This window comes from Anas acuta, unplaced genomic scaffold, assembly GCF_963932015.1.
Source record: "Anas acuta unplaced genomic scaffold, bAnaAcu1.1 SCAFFOLD_123, whole genome shotgun sequence".
Lineage (NCBI taxonomy): Eukaryota > Metazoa > Chordata > Aves > Anseriformes > Anatidae > Anas > Anas acuta.
In genome coordinates this window covers 53,285-78,011 of record NW_027076297.1, presented here as the reverse complement: position 1 = coordinate 78,011, position 24,727 = coordinate 53,285, and the positions used below count along the sequence as shown (strand labels likewise).

At 43.4% G+C, this 24,727-nt stretch overlaps 1 protein-coding gene across 1 annotated transcript; it reads left to right on the top strand.

Moving 5' to 3' along the window:
* The first annotated feature begins 1,940 nt into the window (after positions 1-1,940).
* On the top strand, positions 1,941-23,996 carry LOC137849262 (ubiquitin carboxyl-terminal hydrolase 42-like). Its single transcript, XM_068668787.1, is given in 21 exon segments — positions 1,941-2,036; positions 8,463-8,617; positions 8,699-10,107; positions 11,692-11,929; positions 12,674-12,874; positions 13,477-13,587; positions 13,747-13,849; positions 14,054-14,121; positions 14,278-14,348; positions 14,881-14,963; positions 15,881-15,992; positions 16,370-16,510; positions 16,705-16,805; positions 17,269-17,410; positions 18,089-18,370; positions 19,170-19,258; positions 20,514-21,534; positions 21,536-21,606; positions 22,182-22,492; positions 23,635-23,780; positions 23,862-23,996. Coding segments are annotated over 19 exon segments (3,594 nt in total). The 5' UTR covers positions 1,941-2,036; positions 8,463-8,617; positions 8,699-9,939.
* The last annotated feature ends 731 nt before the right edge of the window (positions 23,997-24,727 follow it).

The following is a 24,727-nucleotide window of genomic DNA, read 5'->3' as shown; positions in this document are numbered from 1 at the left end:
TCCACCACATCTCAGATATTTATACACATTGAGGAGATCCCCTCTCAGTCTTTTCTCCAGGCTGAACAGCCCCGGGTCTCTCAGCCTTTCCTCACAGGGGAGATGCTCCAGGCCCCATTATCGTCTTTGTTGCCCTCCGCTGGACTCTTTCCAGGAGACCCCTGTCTTTTTTGTACTGGGGAGCCCAGAACTGCTGGACACAGTGCTCCAAGTCTAACTTTTCTCAATTGTTTCAGGATCTATCTATGCTATATAAACCATGGAGCTTTCTAGGCAAACACTGGCAAATCGTGAGCCAGGTGCAACTCAATGCCGACGTTTCCGTCAGTGTGTTAGGGGTGGCAGCTTTTTCCAAGACTGACCTACGCCTGGCACCTAATCTGCGTTTCAGTAGATGTACAGAAGGGAGCAAAGAGCTGTGTTGTTAGCACTGTATTTAAAAAGCTACCGTGAAGAAGATGCCTGTATTGAGCGGACAACAGGAAGCTTTCATTGCATCTCCAGGCAAAGGAGAGGAAAAAAACATATCACTGAGGCAAAAATGTGTTTCTTCTTATCCACTTCAAGACGATGTTGAAAACCTGGTATCCTAAATGCATCTTTACCTATGGAACCACAGTCAGCTCATTGCATTGCAACTGGAAAATTTCATACTTAAAAGGGAATGACAGGCAACGAGGAAGCAGGAGCATTCCTGGCATCAAAACTTTTGCTCTTCGAAGTTTTGGGCAAACTTCTCCCCGTTATTAGTCTGGAGAGAAGAAGACCTTCACAGTTAAATATATATAAAGGCGTAAATCTCGGTTGTACATGAACAGCTGTCACAGCTAAGGGTTCCCAGAAGCCCCATTCTGGTTTTTCTGACTTGGGGAAAAGATCAACTTTTAGCGTCTGAGGTAAAAACATTGCTAAAAGCAGCGGTATGTGGAAACACAGCGTATTGAAGAGAAGTACGTAGTGGGAGTTAAAGCAAAACGTAGACTAAGATATCTGGACACGTACTGAAGGAAGAGCTCCTCTTTATTCAACTTGGAGGTGGAAAAAAAGGGGGTTGGGGGTGGGTTTTTTGTTTGTTCGTTGTTTGTTTGTTTTTTCTCCAAAGGTTTTGGGGGTGTCCCAGCCAGCCCCGGAGGGCATTCCTCCCTCAGCAGCGGGCACCTGAGGGGAACTCGGGGCTGGAGAAGAAGCCGAGGTCGGGGAGCCGGGCGCCCTCAGCGCCTTTATGCCCTGAGCCGAGGCGAGCCGAGCCGGGCCGGGCCGGCCGCCGCCTGCCGGGCGGAGCGGCTCCGCCCCGCTCCCTGCCGGGGGAGGCTGAGGCACCGCGGCCCGCCGCTGCCTGGCCCTGCCCGGCTCTCAAACCCTCCCGGGGACGGGGGGGGGAGGCTGCGAGGCGCCGGGAGGATGCGAGTGGGCGCCGCGTGCTGCGAGGCGAGGGCCCGGGCGGCCGGCGGAGCTGGGACTCGGCGACGGCTCAGCGCCCACCCCGCCGGCAGCGGACGACTCCCGGAGACGCAAAACGGCGGAGGAGGAGGCAGGCGGCGGGGCTGAGAGGAGAGGGGGGCGAGGTGGCTGCGGGAGGCGACCCCAAGCGGCCACGGGAGACCCCCGGGGAGAAGGCGAGGCGCTCCCCCGGCCGGCCCTGAGGAGAGGGGCGGCTGCGAGCACCCCTTCCCCGGCTCTGTGAGGGGGGAACGGGGCGCGGTTGGGCTGTGACAGAGCCGGGGGTATGGGGGGCACACGGGCAGGGCGAGCAACTTCGCTTTCCATGCCTTGAAACGGGACGGAGCCAGCCGAGACCGGGCTCCCCCCCCCTCTATATATACACACACGCGCTCGGTGTGGCGGTGGGAGGGGAGCGGGGCCATGTCCCCAGCCCTGCCAGGGGTTTTTGCGGTGCCGGGGGCCGCCCTGACGCCCGGCTGTCCCCCAGGTGCTGCCCGGCACTGGAGATCGGCAGCTGGCGGGGCGAGGCGCCTAATGGAGGCGGCGGCGGGGCGCTGAGGGAGCGGAGAGGCTGCGGCTGTCAGCGCTGCCCGGTAGGTGCTGGGGCTCCCCGTCAGGCTTGACGGAGGAGTTTGGCTTCGTTGAAGGGTGAGTCAAGGCTGAGGTGGTGGTCCCAGCCGGGACAGGCGCCCCAGAGAGCGCCTTGGGGCTGTCAAAGTGCACGGCGATCCGTGCAAAGGGGGCTTTGTTGTGGAAGGCCTGAGGTGAACACGAGCAGCCCGCTGGAGGGGGAAAGGAGAGGGGAGTTTGGAAAGCTGCGCTGCTGGTGTTAAGCAGCAGCCTGTGCTGCGTTGGTGTTTGCTCAGAGGGGTTTCACGCACCAGGAGCTGGTGGGTGCTCTGAGGAACCTGGTCCAGCTGTGGAGAACAACCTGTATGAGGCAAACCCCAGGACCCAAATGCCATAGGCTGTAAGTCCAAACCTCCCCGAACAAGCAGACATTAAGTAGAAAACCCATTTGTTACCGTCTTGAAACATTGCCGGCAAGGCAGCCTCTTCCAGTTACGCTGTTAATTGGGTTCCCCGGAGCTCGTTAGAAGGAGGTGCCATTTTTTCTAAACGAGGTGACTGCTAACTTCAGGCTGGCAGTCCTACTAGCTTTCCTCAGCCAAAAAGCCCTCTGCATTTCCGTAAAGCACCTGTGCACTGTGCTTGTTTAAAAAAGACAAGTTTGAGACATAACACTTGGAGGTAGGGCGAACATTCTCTTTGTGAGGCTTTCCTACTCCTTGAATGCTTCTTGTGGCTCTCCTGGGCTCTCTCTTCTCTTGCCAAGCCCTCGATGACCTGTGCCTGCTTCAGCTGCATCCAGCGCTCCGTTTGCTAGCCGTAATTGTCGTCATTTATCTCTGCTGGTTATTACTGGGAAAACTGATGTTTATCGCTGCGTGTCCACGCGTCCCTGGAGCCTGTTAGAGCTGGCTTTTGAATGGTTCTGCCTTTTGTAAATTTCTCTACGCTGAAGAATTTCTGTCGAGTGATGGACTTTGTGCTGTTGTTAGGATTCTTTTTGTTCCTAATGTACCAAAAAGGCTGTTTCCTTGGGTCTTTTGCTTCCCTTAGCAGTTTGTGGTGTTTCACTTAGGCTTATTACTATCCTTGCGCTGTTTTTCCCCAGTCACTTACAAAGCCTGAGGGACAGGATTAATTTTTTTTTAATCTAGTTACCATTAATATAAATGATCTTTTTGTTTGGATGTGACTTCTGAATTCATAACAGTCTTACTTCAAAGATCTACAACTGGTTTTGAAGTCTGATGCTTTCTTCAAGTTTGAGTTGAGAATTTCTTCCATCTTTATGGAACTAACTTCTAAAGCAGCAAGTCAGTGTAAACTGTTTTTCTAGTTCTGTTTGCACATAATAAATATAACCGAGGCATACTCGCTTGTGGCTGAGCTCTGGCCAATCTCTATTTCTATGGTCAGTTTCGCTTTGTGTCTCAAGGCTGAAGTCTAGCTGAGAATTCCCCTGTGCCAGATGCAGTATTTTTGTATATTAAGAAATTAGCCTCTCTAATTCTGAGAAATGCTGAGCCTGTTGCAAAATTGACAGAACGAGCTCTTTGGGGTCTGTTTAATAGAAGTCCTACGTGATAAGTTTTGGGGTGATGAGGGGAGGGGACATTCTGACCACATTTGGCGCAGTGCAGGAGGGCCTGGACACGCTGTTCCCTTCTGTGAACTCACAGTCGGTATTCCCTCTCCGTCCTGTACCAGAGACGTGAGGTCACTGATCCATAAATGCCCGAGATGGTTTGCCTCGGAGTTGCCAGTGACTTGTAAACAAGTGATGCAATTTTCAGGATAGCATGGTTTCCCCTCCTCCCTTTGTTTCCTCGCTATTTCCCAGTCAGGTACCAGTATCAGTGTTCAAGTCCGGCTGTCGGTTGTATCACCTTTGCCGAGTGTGTGCTCACAGGAATCCAGTTTTGTGGTGTTATTAATTAACTTTCTGACACTGTCACATCAGGCACTAAAGGTGCTTCCTCCTGCAGTCTACACAAGGGATGTGATGACTCAAGTTTTCAACATCTTTATTGTCATTGGTAGTATTAATTCTGATGTTCATCTTTTATTGCAGTCCATCATGTTAGTTTGGTTTGGTTTCGGTTTGGTTTGTGGTTTCATTGTTGGTTTTTGGGGTAGCTCAGGACCTCCTGAAATACTCCAACCACTCTGCTGCATAAATAGTTGTTTCTTTTTCTGTGGAGATGGGAGCCACCAAAAATGCCTCCTTTCCTTATCCTGTAGCAGCCAGATGGCATTTCGTAAGGCTGCGCCGTGCCTCCCTTTGGCTGATGGTTCATTTCCAGTTCTCTTGCCTTTCTGAGAGCTGGAAGGAACCACACCAGGACCACTCACCTCTTTTCGTGTACCCTTCAGAGTGCAGTGAGCTGCAAGGTGTTGCATAAAGCAGCATCTCTGCTTCCAGGGGATCCTTTCTACCCAGCTCTGGAAGTCAGCCCAAAGGGAGCACACGGCTGCTGACGTGGGAGAACGTGAAGGGAAAAACAGGCAAGAACTCTGACCACGTTGCTACTAGCTCTTAGAAGACCTTGGAGATGGATCATGGAGAGCTTAACGATGCAAACATGCTTTGAAAGTTTGACTTCTGCTTGCACCTAACAGGTCCAGAAGAGCTCACTTCCAAAAAAACCAACAGGCTTCCAGTTGTGTTTGGAGCCGTTCCAGAAAGCCACTTGGTGTTGCAGGTTCTCGTTGGGTGTCTTGGCCTTCTTGACCCACAGCTTGAAGCCGCTGCCCCTTGCATCTGACAAATGTTTTACAACTTCAACTTCTTTGCAGGTTCTACTTAAATTTGGTGGAGGAGGCTGTGGCTGAGCAGAGAACTAATTTGTTATTTCACTAACTGGAATAATTTACAATGGAAAGAAGCTTTTTTTAGTTCAAAGTTGTGTTTCTGATTACAGCTTCCGGTATTTTACCTCGCAGTCCACAAACACTCTTTTTAAACTTGATTCCTGACAAGTCGCTTTTCTCAATTCTCGCGTTCTTGGACTCCACCAGGGGAAAAGGAAGGCCCTGCTAATATTGCTTGGCTGTTTCCTTCCGGAGGAAGGAGGGGAGAGTTGAGAAAAAGAGGAACGAAGTAAAATGAATTTACTCTTTGCACACGTGCTGAAAGAATAGGCAGGTGTTCTTGGGAATATGTCATTTAAATCTCTGTGTATGTGTTTCGAGAGGATGCGTCCTCACTTAGAGGAGCCAACATCCCATTGCTGGACCTAATCCTGATGGGGCTGGCATCTGAGGGTTAAGCGGGCTGCTCCCGGCAGAGCTCTTCCCACGCGGGGAGGCCGAGGGAGTCGGTCGAGCACTGCTCCGCTGCCTGGAAAGATTCAGTCATTTCCACCCAAAGCGAGGAAATAAAAAGCTCGGTCAGCCATTTCATCTGGAGATACCCCGCCCTCCTCCAACAAATACGAAAAAGGGAAAATGTAGGCTTGGGCCCTCACATATCCCAGCAGTTTGCACCCATTCGGGCGATGTGATTGGGGTCGGGGCAGGCAAAATAGAAGTTACCTTTATTTTTTTTTTTAATTTCGGCAGAGGAAATTATAAGGTTGATGTTGCCCCTTTGATATTTGATTTAACCCACTGACTGCCCGGGAAGGAAGGAGTCTGTTTAGTTTACCTTTGTCCTAGATTCAGTTTTAATATCTCATGTTTAATTGGAGGGGGAGGGGGAGGAGGAATCTTTATTCTTAATGGTTCATGCCGCCTCAAAGCACAGTGGTTTCTACTTGTGTGCTGCCTTTCCCACTGGGGGAGGCAAACAAAAGAACAATAATTTCAGACTCCTCCTTCAGTTTCCAAGAGAACCTTAGCTGCTCAGGGATAGCTCTGAATTTTAAAAGCATTTTTTCTTCCAAATTATGTATTGATTGCACATAAAATAGCAGCACCGTAATATGCAATTTCAAACAAATGCACGGGGGTGCTTGGTTGCTTTTAATGCTCCTCCTTTATTTTTATTTTATTTTTTTTCCTCCAGCAGAAAACAAAAAGTGGATTCTGTTCCCATAAGCCGCTCTTGCAAAATCCTCACAAACATTTATTAGTCTAGACACAAAATATTCTCAGCCGGCCTCAGCCTGACGATGGCAAAAAGAAATAAAAATAATAATAATAATAAAAAAAAAAAGAAAAGGCAAGCTAATATTGTACTTGGCTGTGAAAAGGGAAGGGGGGAATCATGCCCCAGGCTAGTGAAGCTGTAACATTTTGCTGGGGCTGCCTGCAACAACAGATGCATCTCGTTCCCCTGGGCTTCCAGTCCTGCCTATTCTCTTCTGCTGAACTTGGCCGCTCGCAAACATTCCCTGTGAGTACCACACCCCAGGCTTCTCCTGGACGCTTTTGATTTGATTGAATGATGGCACCAGGCATGCTCCTCTTCACCAGGCCTGCTCTTGTGCCCCAGAAATCATGTAGTGAATTCATTGATTGGAAAACGTGCAGAATAGGTGGGATCTGGGGTGACTGGTAGAAATCAAAAGGGTTTGAAATAGGCGATGTGACCGCAGCTTAAACCTGCAGGAAGGGAGCATCGACCCGAATGGTTTATCTGAATCTTCAGCTGCAACTTCTGTAAATACCAGCTCCTTCTCCTCATTTGCTACCATGGCAGTTTGCAGACTTTTGCTGAGTTAAAAGGACAAATCATAGTTGTGCGCGTTTGTTTGATCAGGCCTTTACCTCAGTGCTCACGTTCTCAGACTGCTGGGGTTTTATATTTTTGTCATTTTCTTAGAAAATGGCGAATGATGCATATCCCGGCTTCCAGATGATTAGTTCCTGTTGCTCCCAATTTGTGTCAGGCTGCGTTTGGTTGGAAATGAAAATGTAATTGCAAATTCCCCTCAACAGCACAACATGTCTGTGGTATTAATTAAAGCACTGTAAATACGTAGAATATCTGAGAATGCATTCCTTCAAGCGTGGCCGTGTTTTTTTAAACCTACAGAGGAGGCAAAATACGGTATTTAGGCTTAGTAGATGAAATGTATTGCTTCTGTGGTGGCAGATCCGTGTCTTGAGACTTTAAACTTGGTGTATCTCGTGCTCGAGCCTTCAAAGGAGATGTTACATAGACAATAAAACGTCCTGCTTTTCGGGGAGGGCTCTCCTTAGGTCACTCAGAAAACGCCTTCAGTCTTCACTCACTGCAGCATTCACAAAGTGAATGCCTTCCTGTAAGGTTAGTCACGGATGGCCACTCATTCCATGCTTTCACTAAGAAAAACCTTCGCAGCTTTGAATCTGAATTTCCTGCCCCGTGTTTAGGTGAGCCCGGAGCGGCGTAAGGCATTGCTGGGCTCCTCGTCCGGCGGCGCTGGTGAAGTGAAAGATGCCAAAAGTGAAGTTTGACAGTGAGCTCGGGGGCTTGTGCTGGCCCGGTGGCTCTCTAAGCCCCCGTGTCTGAGCAGCGGGAGCATCCGAGCAGCACAGGACGGAGCTCAGCAAGAGGCTGGGGTCAGGACACTGCTGCAAATAGAAATGCTTTGGTGGCTGCAGAGGTTAACCAGGTACGCAGCGCTGTTTTACTACATGGTGGAGACCTACGGAGAGTGTTTCTGCCCTCCTTTTTAGCTGAAACAACCCCAGATTCTAAGGGGAAAAGGAATAGAAGGGACTTGCGGAGTAATGTTCTAGTGAAACCCAGCCTTCCTAAAGAAGCCTGCCTGACAAATTCCTGTGAATAACAGACTCTGTTCAGCTATTTCCTAACATAGAAACGGTGCTGACTGCTTCTTCAGAGTAATATAATTTAGTGATGCTACTGAAATAGTTGTGGTTCAGACGTAGATCTGATATCTCCTAAGCACGCTCAATTCACAGCTGTTGATCCTCCAGAGGAGGCTTTGCAATTGAACACCTAGAGAATAGGTAAATTTCCCGCTGTTGTTCTCCTCTCCTCTTGTTTTGTTTTGTTTTGTTTTGTTTTGTTTTGTTTTGTTTTTCTTAGTAGCATAGGCTTAAGACTCTGAAGAAAGGGGCTGCTTTTTTTCATTTCCAACACTGGCTGTTCCTTTTGAGCCCCGCCTTCTATTTTTGCAGTCACAGGATATGTGAATGTAAATTTGTGGGAGAGAGGTAGAAAACTCTGTTTCAACTGGTGTTTTTTTCGGCTATGTTGGGAGACCAAATCGAGTGGTTTTGAATCTTCTGGCTCTTATTCAGAGCAGCAGCATGTGGAGGGAGACAGATGCGTTTGCTTTTTTAGTGCAATGGCTTCAGAAGCACGAGGGGAAAAAACACTTTCTCTGGGAGCTGGAGAAGGTGTCCTAATCGCAGGAGAGGTTTCTAAATGGTATATCTTTGCGAGTGTTCCTGTAGTCCGGAGGTTTTTGTTTGTTTGTTTGCCTTTGGAAGGTTTTACTCTTAATCTTCACGTCCTTCAGCAGAAGTGAGAAATGTGATTTTATTTTGTGCAGTGTCGCGGACCCTCCGAAATCTACTGGGAATGATGAATACCTCGCAGAGTACCGATTTGATGACAGTGGAGACAAGGAGAAACCAAGAAGATCAAAAGAATGTGACCTCATTTCAAAAGAAAACGTTTTGTACGGCAAAGAGTCTTCTGAGCCTGGTGAGAACTTGCGGCAAACTTCCTCTCTCAAGTGTGACACTGAATGTAGCTCTAAAAAGCTTTCCTCCTCATCTATTGCAGAGAGATGCCAAGGTAGAAAGGACAAGACTATAAACACTGAGAAAGAGCATTACCAAAGCAAGAGGGAACATGCTCCTAGTGAAGAGAAGGAGAGTCAAAAAGCAGGTCCTTCCAGCGGCCAGGTTCACAAGGCGTCACGCTGGAGCTCCGAGTTCGGCAGCATTCCGAGGCCGTTTTGGCGGTTGTGGAGACGGCCCTGGCTGAGGTGGCTGCTGCTGTTGCTGCTGTCCCCTCTGTCCCCGCTGTTGCCGCTGTTGCTGCTGTTCCCGGACCTTGGAGACCCCCAGCGGCTCCCTGTGACAGGCCCTGTGGCCCCGGGGAGCTGCCCGCCGCCTCGTCGGCCAGCCCGGCAGCAATCCTGCCAGCACAGAATAGCTCACTGCGTTTCAGGGTAAAGTGACAATTAATTTCTATTTCCTGGCCTGGGTGCTGCTTCCTTCTTTAAGGAAGCTTCAAGGTTAAAGGTTAAGCTCAGTTATGTCAGGGCCCAAGTCCGTTTCGTGAAGGGGCTCTTGTACGAAAGCTTAAGCTGGGATTGACTCTCCGCTAAGCGGAGGCCAAACGTGTACCTACTGAGAAGCAGGTCCTAAGTGATAACGTTTTCTAAAGAGACTGCTAAACACATCTGAACAGTGCTGCTGCAGAACTCTGAATGGGGGGATAGCAACTGTCTTAACTGATCTGGAATCTTGAGTTTACTTTTCAGTGGACAAGAGGTGTGTCTCTCAAGGCAAACAAAGAGAGGAGTAACACCCGATACTCATGTCAACATAAATTTATGCTCAGAGCGTAGGTGTAGGAACAGCATCGGTATGTATATGGAACATCGGGAGAGGAAGCTCTGTCGGTATTTACAGTTTTTCTACTACCTTGTCAGAGAGACGTTATCTCCATGTTAGAAATGGATGTATTTTGAAAAAGTGGTGGTGGATCGGATTTCTTCTTTCTAGTGTTAATATTTGCTCTTGAATCGTACTTAATACCTGGTAACGCCTCAATCAGTTGTCAAAAATAAACTTAAAAATGTGTAAGGCTTATCTCATTGGTCAGTATAAAGATCAAGGCCTTTCCTTTTTTCCTTTTCCTTTTCCTTTTCCTTTTCCTTTTCCTTTTCCTTTTCCTTTTCCTTTTCCTTTTCCTTTTCCTTTTCCTTTTCCTTTTCCTTTTCCTTTCTTCTTCCCCAGTATTGTTTTTCTGTTCTCCTTCTCACTGCAGTCTTGATTTTGTTTCTTGTCCCTTAAATGTGTTTTCAGTGTGTTGCTGAAACATTTTCTCTTTCAATCCGAAAAAAGGAGCTGTCACTGGTGAAGATCAGAGCTTATCTGAAAATCCCTGAGCCCAGGAGCTGTCACCTTAGTCTTTCAATCGGACAAGGACGACTTCATTTCTCGTGTAAATGCATTTTTCAGGTTTGCGTATTGTTTTTTCAGGAACGGAAAGTGTGTATAGAATGGATTTAAAATCAATCTTAAATGTAAAATGTCAAGGGAAAAAAGTTCTAGTTACAACCTCTGCACATAATTTGCCAGCTGTGGGACTAGGAGTTTTCTTATTTACTGTGTTTTGTTTAACGTGTCTGAAGTTTAATGGATAGCAATCAAGGCGTGCTAGAAATCTGAAAGCACTTTATGCTTTGTTCTCTCAGTCATTTTGGTATAACAAACTAGCTTATGTTTTAAACCCTCCATTAGGTTAGTGGTTTCCCTATAGGTAACAAGTCCCTGTGTGCTACAGTAAGACAGTAACAAAACATGAAGTATAGAAGTTCATCCTGTCATTATTCAGCTTCTGCCTACGGACACACAATTATGCTTATTTAAAGCGGTATCACCTTGAAACCTAATCAGCATTTTAAAAAGGACTTTGTAGCAGTTATTGGCTTTTGTCCTGGAGGGCTGAGGTTTGTTTTGTTTTGTTTTACATTCAGCATTTCCGTTTCTAGCTTACATTGCCCTGTTGTTTTGCATGAGGAAAACGTGCAACTTTACAAAGCAGAACGGAAAGAGCTGCTTTTTAGTCTAACGTTTCAGTTTTTTGTAGGAGTTTTAAATGTGGTAGGAGTAAAACACCAGAAGTACTGCTGCCAAAGTTCTATTCAAACTTGTATTTCTTGGAGAAGCAGAAGAAGCCCAGGGAGAAATAAATTTGCAAACGTGCTCTTCATGCTCTCCTTTCCCAAGATTTCTCTGAGATATAGGCCATCCTCTGTGGGTTTTGAGGTATATGGTTCCCAGGAGTGAGAAGGAGGGCCAAACATCTCTCTTCTTGGATCTCAACATGCCAGGGCTTTAGTGTACTGCCACTTACGGCTCCGCTTTTTCACCTGGAAAAAGCGACCACATGATGTAGACTGAGGAGCCCTCACAAATTAATTTGCTATCACAAAGTGACGCCCAGAAAAGGTGTATTTAAAAGCTAGGCTCATTATAGAATAACAACAACCCCCTCATGATTGGTGCAGTAGACAGTGAGGTAGAGGACGATCCCTGGAAAGACAGAAGAAAAGGAGCAGTGAGTTCTGGGTACCTTTGTGCACACGAAACAGAAAAACGCAGGCAGTGAAGTAATAGTGTTCCATTACTAACGCCAGCAATAGATAATTGCAACAATTATCTATTAGATCATAGGTAATAATTAACAGATAATTGTGCAACTCTGGAAATCAATAAATAACTGATTCCCCTCAGAGAATGTCTTCTACATTTTTATATTAAAAAGACTCCAGAGTTGTAATGGATTAAAATCCTACGGAAGTGAAAGAAATGGCATCAGCCACTAGTTCTGCAGAAGCTAAAAGTAATACCGATAGAGTTTAGATGGAAATTTTCACTTTGTGTGTTTAGTTTGGAGATTCTTTTTAAATCATTCATACCAGCGATTTAGTTCTTAAGGCTGTTTCTTTGAGATTAAGTGACAGGACTTCTGCTACTCTTTTCTTCTTGGAATGCTTCTTGATATTCTTACGTCAACCAGAACTTCTGTCTCTGTCGCAGATGTCAACAATGACCGTAGTTAAGAAGCCCAAATCTTCAAAGTCTAAAAAGCCCTCTTCAAGGCGGTCTGGCAAATCCAAGAAACCAAGTACTAAAATACTGATGTCACGCACCGCAAACTGGGGCCAGATACCGCCTGCAGAAGATTCAAGCCAAGTCTCTGTGGCCCAAGGACGTGGAGGTGCTTTTTACTGTAGATCATCTGAAAAATCTAAGGCTTTTGCCCCAAGAGATCTAAGTAAGCGTGAGCTTTATCCTGACTCCATTTTCTTCAAAGCAAAAGTAGAAAATGCAGTTCTTACTTGTTGCACTGATAGAGAAGGGGACTAGCGTGAACAAAGACTTCAAAAGCAAATCCCCTAAGGCAGCTGAAGTGACTGATGTTACAGAAATTAATTTTGATATATTTACAGTCAACAGAGAAATATGGGGAGCTTTTTGTAATGCACAGATTCATCCATGTCTTTTCCGTTTTGCAAAGAAAAGTGTTTGATTGTTGCTATTCACAGCTTCCATTTTTCACACGTTTTTTGAATGATAACATTGCTCAGGAAAAGATCTGGTATCTGTAGGGATACCGTCATTCCTCGTTACTACTTTTTACCTTTTTTCCGTATAATTTCAAGTCTAAGCTTGTGGTTTAAGTTATAATAAGGAAAAAAACAGTAGTTGAGTTAATCAGGTTAAAGATTATAGATGGAGAGGAACTTGGCATTAGGTACTACAAACAGAATGGCAGTTAGCCTTGCCTTAGAAAAATTAAAATGGTTGACAAAAGTTTTTTTTTTTTTTTTTTTTTCCCCCAAAACATTGTGTTGACCAGCCAATTTGAATTTGGCGGTATTAAAGCTGTCTGCAATAAGTTTTTCTGGCTGCGATTGTAGCTAGCTCCTCTAGGTGCTCCTGCAGAATAGTATTTTTTTAAATACCTTCCTTAGAAACAAACAAACAAAATCTCTTTTTAAATTTAACTTTCTTGCAGTCGTTAATGATGGAATTGCTCCACCACAGAGCATTCTTTTTCCACCTGAGAAGATTTGTATGGATTGGCGAGAAACACAAAGTGTTGGAGTTGGCCTGTACAATCTTGGCAACACATGTTTTCTTAATGCTACTCTACAGTGTTTGACCTACACACCCCCACTTGCCAATTACATGCTTTCTCTCGAGCACGGCCAGTCATGTGAGTACTTTCTAAGAGTATTTTGAATCTGTTGGACAGCTCTGAAGGTGAAAGAACAGCAGTGATTCTGAGACAAACTTATTTGCCTGATTTTACCTGTAGAAGCTGGCTTTGAGCACTGTATTAGCAGTGGGCTCCGAATAGCATATGGAGTGCAATTAATGCACTATGTTTGTTTAATGAATTTATTTATTTATTTATTTATTTATTTATTTATGTATTTATTAAAGGATCATTTATTGCTTCGTGGGAATAATGAAGTGCATTGGACAGTAATGCATTTAGTAGTAATTTTAGAGAGTAATACGTTTTTCAGCCTGTGGAGTTCACATTCCTGTCAGCCTTTACAAATGTGACTTTGCAGTAGTCTTTTAGATTTCTCATCACAAAATGCATTTGAATACAGGCTTAGTGGATATTTTTATTCTGTAAAGTTGTGTGAAATGAAATGTTACAAGACTGTTGGGACATTGGCATCTTGGGAGAATAGAATGTAGCAAGGAGAGTGGATATCGTATCTATAGTTTAAATTTTACTTAGATGTTTGTTTGTAGTTATGGATATTTTGCTGGACTGGGATGCTTTCTTCTTTCACTCTTCAGGTCGTGAACAAGATTTTTGCATGATGTGCACAATGGAGACTCACATTAACCAGGCCCTGTGTTGCACTGTTGATGCCATCGAGCCTACGCATGTTATCAGTAATCTCAGTCGTAAGTGGCTTCAGATGTGTTTCTTTTCGATAGCTTGTAATCTTCAAATACTTATTTGATGTGTATAAGTGGTTTTAACACTAGAAAGAAGAGAGATTTTAGAAATAGAAGAATGATTTCATTTTTAAATGAGGTGAATACTATCATCTTCTTCTTTAGGAATAGGACAACATTTCCGTTTTGGCAGTCAAGAAGACGCACACGAGTTCTTGTGCTATACTGTTGATGCTATACAGGAAGCGTGCTTGAATGGAAGCACCGAGTAAGCATAAACAAGTTCACTTTCATACATTCTCTAGCACCTTCTAGTCCTTTATTTACTATCAAAAATGATCTCTAGCACCTTTTAGTGCCTTATTTACTATCAGCAACGAAAGTCTACATCATCCTTAGTTTTCATAAAACTCTTTGAAGAGTTAACTGTGCGCCTTAAATCTTCTGAGGTCTGATTATAATTTATTTCCAGATTGGACAGATCTTCTCAAGCTACCACTATCATTCATCAAATATTTGGAGGATTTCTAAGATCGAGAGGTACTTTAAAAAATATTCCTGTCCTTAGAACTGATCTGTGTCTTTTGTCGGTAGTAAAGCAGTCTGTAGTTTGTCTAAAGTAGTATCTGTCAACAACTTGAATTTGGACAGTTAGTCTCCTTCACATAAGGTTAAGCATTTATATTTTGCTTCCAGTGAAGTGCTTGAATTGCAAAGCAGTTTCGGATACGTATGAGGCATTTCTTGATATCGCTTTGGATATAAAGGTAAGATGTTTTCTAAATATAATTCATGATGTTTAAGTACATGCATAACTTTCTAAATTAAACTTGTTTACCTTAAAAAACCAAACCACATATAATGTTAAAACGTAAGAGCTTGGTGGTGCTCAGGAAGTGGATTGGACTTTGTCCGTCTGTGGAACCCATGTAAATAGTCTCCACATTTGCATTGGGTTTAAGGGGAAAGAATTCTCTTTCTGCAAAAATTATAATGCTGTCATACTTCTCTGTTGTTCTACCCCAATGTACATCTAATTGTTAGACTGATGAATTTGTCCCCAGTATTGATGACAAAGCACACTATAGATGCTGTCTAGGCTACTGGAAAAGTATTTGTTCCGAAGTCAAATGACTTCCAGGTGAGGTCAATGCTGAGCATGCTCTTTCTGCCTCCTTCTTCACAGTGCTCATAGTAGATCGCTTGAGTATGTTAGTAAGATTCTCTTATAAACCACTAGTACGTCTCTGGAATTTTGAATTTACGGTGACTTTACGCTCTTCTTTCTCGCTCCTCTAGGCGGTTTCATCTGTTACCAGAGCTCTGGAACTCTTTGTGAAACCTGAAGAGCTGGGTGGAGAGAATTGCTATAAATGTAGCGAGTAAGATTTTGACGAATTAGGTCTTAATCCTAGATGTCAGTTTTATATGTTGCATGACTCTGTTGGACTACCTCTAAACTTTGGATCTACTTACGAGTTTTGTGGAAGTTTATAAAACACTTGGATTTTTGTTTCTTTGGAGGGGGGAAGTCTTGTTCAGAGGCATTCCCTATGGGTTTGCAATTCTCTGGCTCGTATTTTGCCATCAGAATTCAAAAAGAGATACTTTTGTTCTTTCTATTTATTAGCTCTCGACAGTACTTTTCTTGATGTAAACTGCCCAGTTTCCGTTGTTCTCTGGGCTAGCGGCTAATTTTCACTGCTTACGCTGTAGGTCCTACCTTGGAGCGGGCAATGTATCAAACTGAACTATTGTGTTTCAAAGGATGGCAGACAGTTTCAGTGTCTTTCCAGACAAGCTCAGTACATGAAGACTTCCTACTGTTAAATGTCTCCCTCCTGTAGAATGACCATGTGCTTCTGTTGTATTTTTGATGTTGATAGACGACCCATGTTGGAGATTATTTGCAATTTCTAGTCCTGGGGACCAAGGCTTTCTTGTTCCACTTTCATTATTTGTATTTCCCTTGAAAGCTGAAAGAATGTATTCAGGATTGGAGTTCAAATAGCCACTTTTGTAGACCAAGAAATGGTACCTTGCCATCCAACCTGGTAATACCCTTTCGTGAGAGATTCCTGTTCCTGCTATGCCCGGGGTTTTGGGAGAATTTACCTTCTTCACTGTATTAACAAACCTGACACGCAGTGCATGGGTTTATGAAAAGAAAAAAGACCAACCTATTATGCAAGTAAATGTCATTCAAATAGCATAGGCATGTGTGAGACATTAAAACGAGTTTGTTTTGGGGGCGAAAAAAGAAGATGCCTTCAAACACTTATCTCTGCTTGTTTTTAAGGTGTAAAAAGATGGTTCCTGCATCCAAGAGATTTACCATACACCGTTCTTCCAAGGTTCTCACAATATCACTGAAAAGATTTGCAGATTTCACAGGTGGAAAGATCAACAAGGTATATTTACCACTGTAATGCAACTATATCATCGTGTAATGGGACATCCCCCAAAGCTGAAAGTTGTTAATATTTTCAGACAATAATTGTAGACTAACGACTATGGCTTATTCTTTCTCTTAATATCAATAAAGTTCCCGCTTGACAAGAAGCATATGCTTTCCTCTGAGAAGGCTGATTCATCAGGAAACAGTTCTCTGCAACTTCTAGTCTTAAACATTGTTTATGGGAAGACTTATTTGTAGTGAATCAAGAAATATCTTCTAGAAATATATTCTAGAAATAAATTCTAGTCTGTGTTTTTTGGAAGTGTTTTTCTCTGGCTAGTCCACGAAGTACTCTGGGATAATTTTTCTATCTTCTTGGTCTCTCTTTAGGAGGTGAAATATCCAGAGTATTTGGACCTGAGAGCCTACATGTCACAGTCAATGGGAGAACCACTGCTCTATGCCTTATACGCGGTGCTGGTACATCACGGTGTCAGCTGTCACTCAGGACACTATATATGCTATGTAAAGGTAGAAGTCAACAGCATTTCTAACAGGGTAAAGGTTGTGCTGGCAAACCAATGAAAGCGTGACTAGCAGCTACTGTTTCTAGGGAAAAAGATTTCATTATATTTTTATTTGACACGTGTGTATTTTGTTCCTATCCGTGATTTCATTTGGAACACGTGCAATTCACCTAAAGAAATGGTTGTCTTTATTTGCAGGCTGGTAATGGACTTTGGTATCAGATGAATGATGCTAAAGTAGTCCGTACTGACATTAAGAGAGTTCTTGGTCAGCAAGCTTACATACTTTTTTATATCAGGTAATAACAAATCTTAACATGTGTTCAGAAGAGATTTACTTTCTTGTTATTGATATTTTTCTGTTTTGCAAGTGTTTTTCTTGCTATCCCAGGGAAAGATTATTATTTGTCTAATTCAGTTCTGTCTAACCTGAAATTCTCTGTGTCATTTATTATCTTTTGTTGCTTGGCCTGAAACTGCAGCACTTGTGTAAATTGCTATCTATGTGTTACCTGTAGCTGGCTAATTTAGAGAAGGAGAGAAATGAAGGTCATCTGTGGTGTAAGAATGAATTATTGCTCTGAAAGTGATAGTCTTAGTAGCAAGACTGTTCTCTCCTTTTCAGTTTGTAGTCTTGGCGAAGCCTTCTGTAGAGAAGGCTTCCATATCGTATGAACTGTTCCTCTAAAATTATAGGATGGGATTTAATCCAAGAGTAGGCTGAAAGAAAAACTAAACTACGATCACTGCTCTTTTCTGAAGGCGCTATGATTTGACACTTGGAGAACGTGCGTTTTACTTGCCAGCACCATCTTATCCCTGTTCATTCCCTCCTGGTCAGCAGGGGGCTAATAGTAAGCAGGCTGGATTTATGGGACCACGACTTCTTTCTCATATGATTAAGGTAATTCAGGGAAGTGGGAGGGCAGGTAACGGCACCAAACTGCTAGTGGGTTTGGGGTTTGGTGTGGGGTTTTTAGTTTGGTTTTCGGCATCTTAGTTTTGTTTTCCTTCCCATGCTGCAGCTTTCTCCACAGCCCTCATGCTACAGCCAGAGTCATTCAAACAGTGGTTACTGCTAAATTGTGCAGCCATGCGACTCCATTACTTTATACCTCCAAGACAGCTTTCTAAAGCACAGAGAGCTACGCTCTGACAATTTAAGCAGAGTGTACTAATCCTCGAATCATTTAAAAGAGGACTTGTTTTTCCTATCGTCGTCACTTTAGCTAAGACAGGGAAAACTAAGTGTCTTATTCCTGAGCACCAGAACAATTACTTCAGGCTTTTCAGGGTATGTTTAAAGGGGAAAATAAATATATTTGGGAACAGCAGCAGGTAATGTTAAGTTGTTTGGCTGGTTTTCAAAGATGATGTTAATTTGATTCCAATCGGCTGTAAACCAAAAGCAGGAATTGAATACGCTTATTGGACTTGCATTTATCTTTAAAGGGCAGTGTGTTTTTCTTTGTAGGTGTTAAGACCATTTGTAGAAATACTCAGTAGGAGAGTTTTGTGTTTCAAAATGTTAAATGCAGTGTTTGCGTTAATCCATCTTGCCATTTCTTCTTTTTAAATACAGAATTCAAGCCGTTTAAATGGAAATGGATCCATAAAAGAGGACGCAAAGACCACTGGTGTCACCCTAAAAAGGCCATCTTCAGCGCCACCGATGGCCTGTGTTCAAAACCAGACAATTACCAGGCCTTCAATTACTGATCCGTCAAGAAAACAGAAGATCACCACCAGTATTCACAATAAATTGCCTGCTCGTCGGACTGTGTCACAGCCTGACTGTCTTAGCAGTGCTGCGGAGGATGAAGATCTCTACCAGGCTGTTCCTTCATCCACAATTACAAATTCGGTAATGCAAATGAAGCAAATGCAAACAAGCAAAAAAGTTTCTGATGAGATTTTTGTGGAGCCAACAGTGAATGAAAATCCTAAACTCAGCTCTGATAACACAGTCCCTTACGGTGCAGAATCTTCAGGAAAATCTGAGGAGGAGTCAAAGGGCTTATTTAAAAGGAATTGCAATGCAATGTCCTCTAATGGAATTTTGGTTGGAAAGGTAGTCCGTACATTGCAGCATTCCGGTTCTTCCTGTCAGAATGCTGACGAAGGAAGATCCCAGCATGAGCTGCCAAAAACCGATTCACTAAATGGTGCTATTAGGTTAGTTAATGAATCGAAAGAAAACGCACTGAAACTTGATGATTCCACTTGCTGAGTTGAACCTGTTAAACCTTCTGAGATGTTCTTTTCTAAAACAAATGGATTGCTTGAAACATAGATTCGCTCCATCGAGAATTTCTCACCTATGATGTATTCGGGAGTGTTTAGTGTGTTCCTAATTCAGGTGAAATACTGAGAAAACACAGCACAAATGTGACTGTAAGACTTTGTGGTATTATCCCATTAGAATTTGCAGACCTGAGCTTACATTAGAACTTGTCAACTTAAGCTCAGCTGAGATAAAAATTCCTAAGTTTCATAAAGTAGATTTTGGGAGGTGAGTTGGGGTTATCTTTGAAGTGTAGATAATGCATACAACTCAAAACGGTCTTGCTTACCATTTAATGGAGAAATTCTGACAAGACTAGTCCTCAGTACTACTACAAATAGTATTGTTTTGTCTGCTGACTTGTGCGTTTTGATTGCAGATGCCTGGAGCTATGCCTTCAGTCAATCGAGAAGTCATCACGGAGTCCCTCACAGCCAGCCAGCTGAACAGCTTGTCAGAGGAAACGAGGTAAAATGAGCACAGTCTGATTAAGACAAGACATTTTGGAAGTTCGTTACGGTTTTATCTGTCTACTAATAGTATTTAATGGAAGGATTTAAATTAGTACAATTCCATACTGTATGTCCAGCGTTACGAACAGAACTAATGATCAGCACTGAGCATATCACTCTAATGCAGGTTGGTGCCTCAAGGAGAACTTGTGTTCCTTCATAGAATGTTTTTCCATTTTTCTCCACTGTCTGGAGAAACACTGGCTGTTCCCCGCTCGCCCCTATGCCTTTTTTCTCAGAGCAGCAGCTATAAGGAGACGGATGCATTTGCTTTTTTAGTGCAATGGCTTCAGAAGCAAGAGGGGAAAAAGCACTTTCTCTGGGAGCTGGAGAAGGTGTCCTAATCGCAGGAGAGGTTTCTAAATGGCATATCTTTGCGAGGGCTTAAGACTCTCAAGAAAGAGGCTGCTTTTTTTCATTTCCAACACTGGCTGTTCTTCCGGAGCTCCGCCTTCTATTTTTGCAGTCATAGGATATGTGAATGTAAATAATTCCTGTGAATAACAGACTCTGTTCAGCTATTTCCTAACATAGAAACGGTGCTGACTGCTTCTTCAGAGTAACATAAGTTAGTGATACTACTGAAATAGTTGTGGTTCAGACGTAGATCTGATTTCTCCTAAGCACGCTCAATTCACAGCTGTTGATCCTCCAGCGGAGGCTTTGCAATTGAACACCTGGAGAATAGGTAAATTTCCCGCTGTTGTTCTCCTCTCCTCTTGTTTTGTTTTGTTTTTCTTAGTAGCATAGGCTTAAGACTCTGAAGAAAGAGGCTGCTTTTTTTCATTTCCAACACTGGCTGTTCCTCCTGAGCCCTGCCTTCTATTTTTGCAGTCATAGGATATGTGAATGTAAATCTGTGGGAGAGAGGTAGAAAACTCTGTTTCAACTGGTGTCTTTTTCGGCTATGTTGGGAGACCAAATCGAGTGGTTTTGAACCTTCTGGCTCTTATTCAGAGCAGCAGCATGTGGAGGGAGACAGATGCGTTTGCTTTTTTAGTGCAATGGCTTCAGAAGCACGAGGGGAAAAAACACTTTCTCTGGGAGCTGGAGAAGGTGTCCTAATCGCAGGAGAGGTTTCTAAATGGCATATCTTTACGAGTGTTCCTGTAGTCCGGAGGTTTCTGTTTGTTTGTTTGCCTTTGGAAGGTTTTACTCTTAATCTTCACGTCCTTCAGCAGAAGTGAGAAATGTGATTTTATTTTGTGCAGTGTCGCGGACCCTCCGAAATCTGCTGGGAAGGATGAATACCTCGCACAGTACCAATGTGATGACGGTGGAGACAAGGAGAAACCAAGAAGATCAAAAGAACGTGACCTCATTTCAAAAGAAAACGTTTTGTACGGCAAAGAGCATGGTGAGAAATTGCGGCAAACTTCCTCTCTCAAGTGTGACACTGAATGTAGCTCTAAAAAGCTTTCCTCCTCATCTATTGCAGAGAGATGCCAAGGTAGAAAGGACAAGACTATAAACACTGAGAAAGAGCATTACCAAAGCAAGAGGGAACATGCTCCTAGTGAAGAGAAGGAGAGTCAAAAAGCAGGTCCTTCCAGCAAGAGGAGGTGTTCTCAGAGCGTGGAAGTTGTTGAGCAAAAGTGTCACAAGCAGGAGCACTGGGAGGGAAGCAGGTGCAGATCTTTCCCTGGTGAAAGAAGCAGCCCTGAGAATGGCAGAAGAGCAGTCAAATATTCAAAGTACAGATCTGGCAGCGGAGGAAGATCAGAACAAGGTAGCAATAGATATTACCGATCCAAAGGGGAAAGAAGTTGGAGCAGAGAAAGATACTATCGAGATGAAGCACGGAGATGGGAAAAATGTAGCTATTCCAATGATTACTATTCACCTCATGCGACAGGAGACAGTAGAGAGAGAAAGTTCTCTCACGGCGATGCAGCCTTTGACAAATGGACTGCAACTTACTACGGCAGGTCACATAAGCATTATCATTACAAAAGTGGATGGCCTCACGGTTCCCTCTTGAGAGATGAAGATGGACGTCGCTTTAGCACACCCGGAGCAGACTTGCATCGTTGCTCGGTATCTCAGCAACATTCTGGAAGACATTCTCGTGAAAGACATGCGCTTCCACCTGTGTCAGCTCATTTGGAGAACTGTCGCCAGAAAAATGAAACAGAAGGAAACAGAAAAAGAAAATCTACCCGTGCAGAAGGTAGTGAAAGTGAAATAGAAAGGAAAGACAGAAAGATAGAAAAGGAGCTTTTAGGTGGTGAAAAAAATGCAAAAATATCACAAGTTCTAGAAGAAAAAGAAGTCTAAGGATAAACATGGAGAGAAGGATTCCAAGTAAGCAAGGATTCCAGCATACTCCGCATTTTTTATCCTAATTCTTTTCTGGGTGCTTCTCATGTATTCCTTTTTTTTTTCTCCTTTATTTTTTTTCTCCTTTTTTTTTTTTCTCCTTTTTTTTTCTTCTCTATTTTCTTCTTTTTTTTTTTTTTTTTTTTTTTGTTCTGGTAGTTTCTAAGTTACTTAGATAGCATCAGCTGGCTGGGGATCATGTTGTTAGGTTGATCGGTGAAGATAGGAAAGCTATTGCTGAATTGTGTCAGAGCACTAGCTTTGGACCACATAGTTGGAAACACATCCGTACACCATTCTGGATTAGGTTAAAAGTTTTTTTCTGCTTGCACGTATTCCAGAGCTAGCCATTGTTAATGATCTGTGTACAAACCAGGACCTATGGTCCTTCAATCTGAGGGCTTAAGTTTGCTACATCTAAAGTAAGTTGCGTGTGCACAAAGCACCACAAAATAGCTGACATGCTGCAAATCATCACCTGTGGTAAAATAAATAAAGTTTCATATAGGCAACAAGTGCCACATCTTTTTTTCTCTTTTAAACTTGCATGTTTCTTTCAGACTTCATGATTTGTGTTTCTGTGCACTCCACTTTGACAATGCCAATCGCAAGCGTAAAAAAAACAGAAAAAGGAGAAGAAAAAGAAGAAAAAAGAGAAACACCAGGAAAGTGAAGGGCTCCTTGGAACACTTAGATCCTCGTTTCCAGAAGATAACGCGGGAGAAGAAGGAAGAATCCCATCCTCCAGATGGCTCTTCATGTGAGCAATGCAGAAGTGAGAGCAGTAAACAACCTTACAAGGAAGGGAAGCCTTCCAGTGCAGGCGAAAGCAAGAAATACAGCTCCGTCTCATCCAACGAGTGTATTAAAGGTAAGCGGCCGCAGTGTGTCTGAGGAATTCCTTTTCTATTAATGTAGAGATTATTTCAAACAGTCTTGAAGTGCTTGATGACTTAAGAGTCTGCTGAATATTAAAAAAAAAAGTTGATGGACTTTTTCTTTCCGTTTTTAAATGACCACTAGGAAAGAAGGCCTGAAATAAAGAGGTGAAAGGCAAATAGTTTTCATTTGGTGTGATGATTAAGTGGCAAACAAGAGGAAGAGTTGCAAGATCCCTTCTTAAATTCAGTCCAGCCAAGTAGGAAAAGTAAACGTGGACAGCTGTATCTTGGCAAAGAAGATAGTAGGGAGCAAGGAGGTTTAGCAGTCAAGATGGAAGGTGATGCCATGAGGCTTACAGGCTAGTAATGTTCTAGTGAAACCCAGCCTTCCTAAAGAAACCTGCCTGAATAATTCCTGTGAATAACAGACTCTGTTCAGCTATTTCCTAACATAGAAATGGTGCTGACTGCTTCTTCAGAGTAACATAAGTTAGTGATACTACTGAAATAGTTGTGGTTCAGACGTAGATCTGATTTCTCCTAAGCACGCTCAATTCACAGCTGTTGATCCTCCAGCGGAGGCTTTGCAATTGAACACCTGGAGAATAGGTAAATTTCCCGCTGTTGTTCTCCTCTCCTCTTGTTTTGTTTTGTTTTTCTTAGTAGCATAGGCTTAAGACTCTGAAGAAAGAGGCTGCTTTTTTTCATTTCCAACACTGGCTGTTCCTCCTGAGCCCTGCCTTCTATTTTTGCAGTCATAGGATATGTGAATGTAAATCTGTGGGAGAGAGGTAGAAAACTCTGTTTCAACTGGTGTCTTTTTCGGCTATGTTGGGAGACCAAATCGAGTGGTTTTGAACCTTCTGGCTCTTATTCAGAGCAGCAGCATGTGGAGGGAGACAGATGCGTTTGCTTTTTTAGTGCAATGGCTTCAGAAGCACGAGGGGAAAAAACACTTTCTCTGGGAGCTGGAGAAGGTGTCCTAATCGCAGGAGAGGTTTCTAAATGGCATATCTTTACGAGTGTTCCTGTAGTCCGGAGGTTTCTGTTTGTTTGTTTGCCTTTGGAAGGTTTTACTCTTAATCTTCACGTCCTTCAGCAGAAGTGAGAAATGTGATTTTATTTTGTGCAGTGTCGCGGACCCTCCGAAATCTACTGGGAAGGATGAATACCTCGCAGAGTACCGATTTGATGACAGTGGAGACATGGCGAAACCAAGAAGATCAAAAGAACGTGACCTCATTTCAAAAGAAAACGTTTTGTACGGCAAAGAGCGTGGTGAGAAATTGCGGCAAACTTCCTCTCTCAAGTGTGACACTGAATGTAGCTCTAAAAAGCTTTCCTCCTCATCTATTGCAGAGAGATGCCAAGGTAGAAAGGACAAGACTAAAAACACTGAGAAAGAGCATTACCAAAGCAAGAGGGAACATGCTCCTAGTGAAGAGAAGGAGAGTCAAAAAGCAGGTCCTTCCATCAAGAGAAGGATCAACTTGAATACAAAGAATACAAACTTGAGCTCCTGATGGGCTTCATGCTGAACTCTGTGCTGTTCTTGTCCTACTCTTGGTCTGTCCATACATACTATGGTTTAAATCCAAATAGAATCATGCGATGAGGAAGATCTCACTGCAACAAATTCAACATCTAAAATCAAAGTTTACATTTTCCGTGATTTTCTTCCCGAGCAGAAGTTTGGAGTACTCCTTTTCCATTAATGTAGAGATTATTTCAAACAGTCTTGAAGTGCTTGATGACTTAACAGTCTGCAGGTTTATCATCAAATCCAAAAAAAACCCGACTTGGTAGACTATTTTTTTCCCGGTTTTACATGACCACTAGGAAAGAAGGCCTGAAATAAAGAGGTGAAAGGCAAATAGTTTTCATTTGGTGTGATGATTAAGTGTCCAACAAGAGGAAGAGTTGCAAGATAGCTTCTTAAATTCAGTCCAGCCAAGTAGGAAAAGTAAACGTGGACAGCTGTATCTTGGCAAAGAAGATAGTAGGGAGCAAGGAGTTTTAGCAGTCAAGATGAAAGGTGATGCCATGAGGCTTACAGGCTAGTAATGTTCTAGTGAAACCCAGCCTTCCTAAAGAAAAAAGAGCTTTTCTCCCAGAGAAAGAGAGACAGACAGACAGACAGACAGAACAAAAGGAATGAAGGAAGGAAGGGCGGGAGGGAGGGAGGGCGGGAGGGAGGAAGGTAAAGGGAGAAAGAAGGAATACCC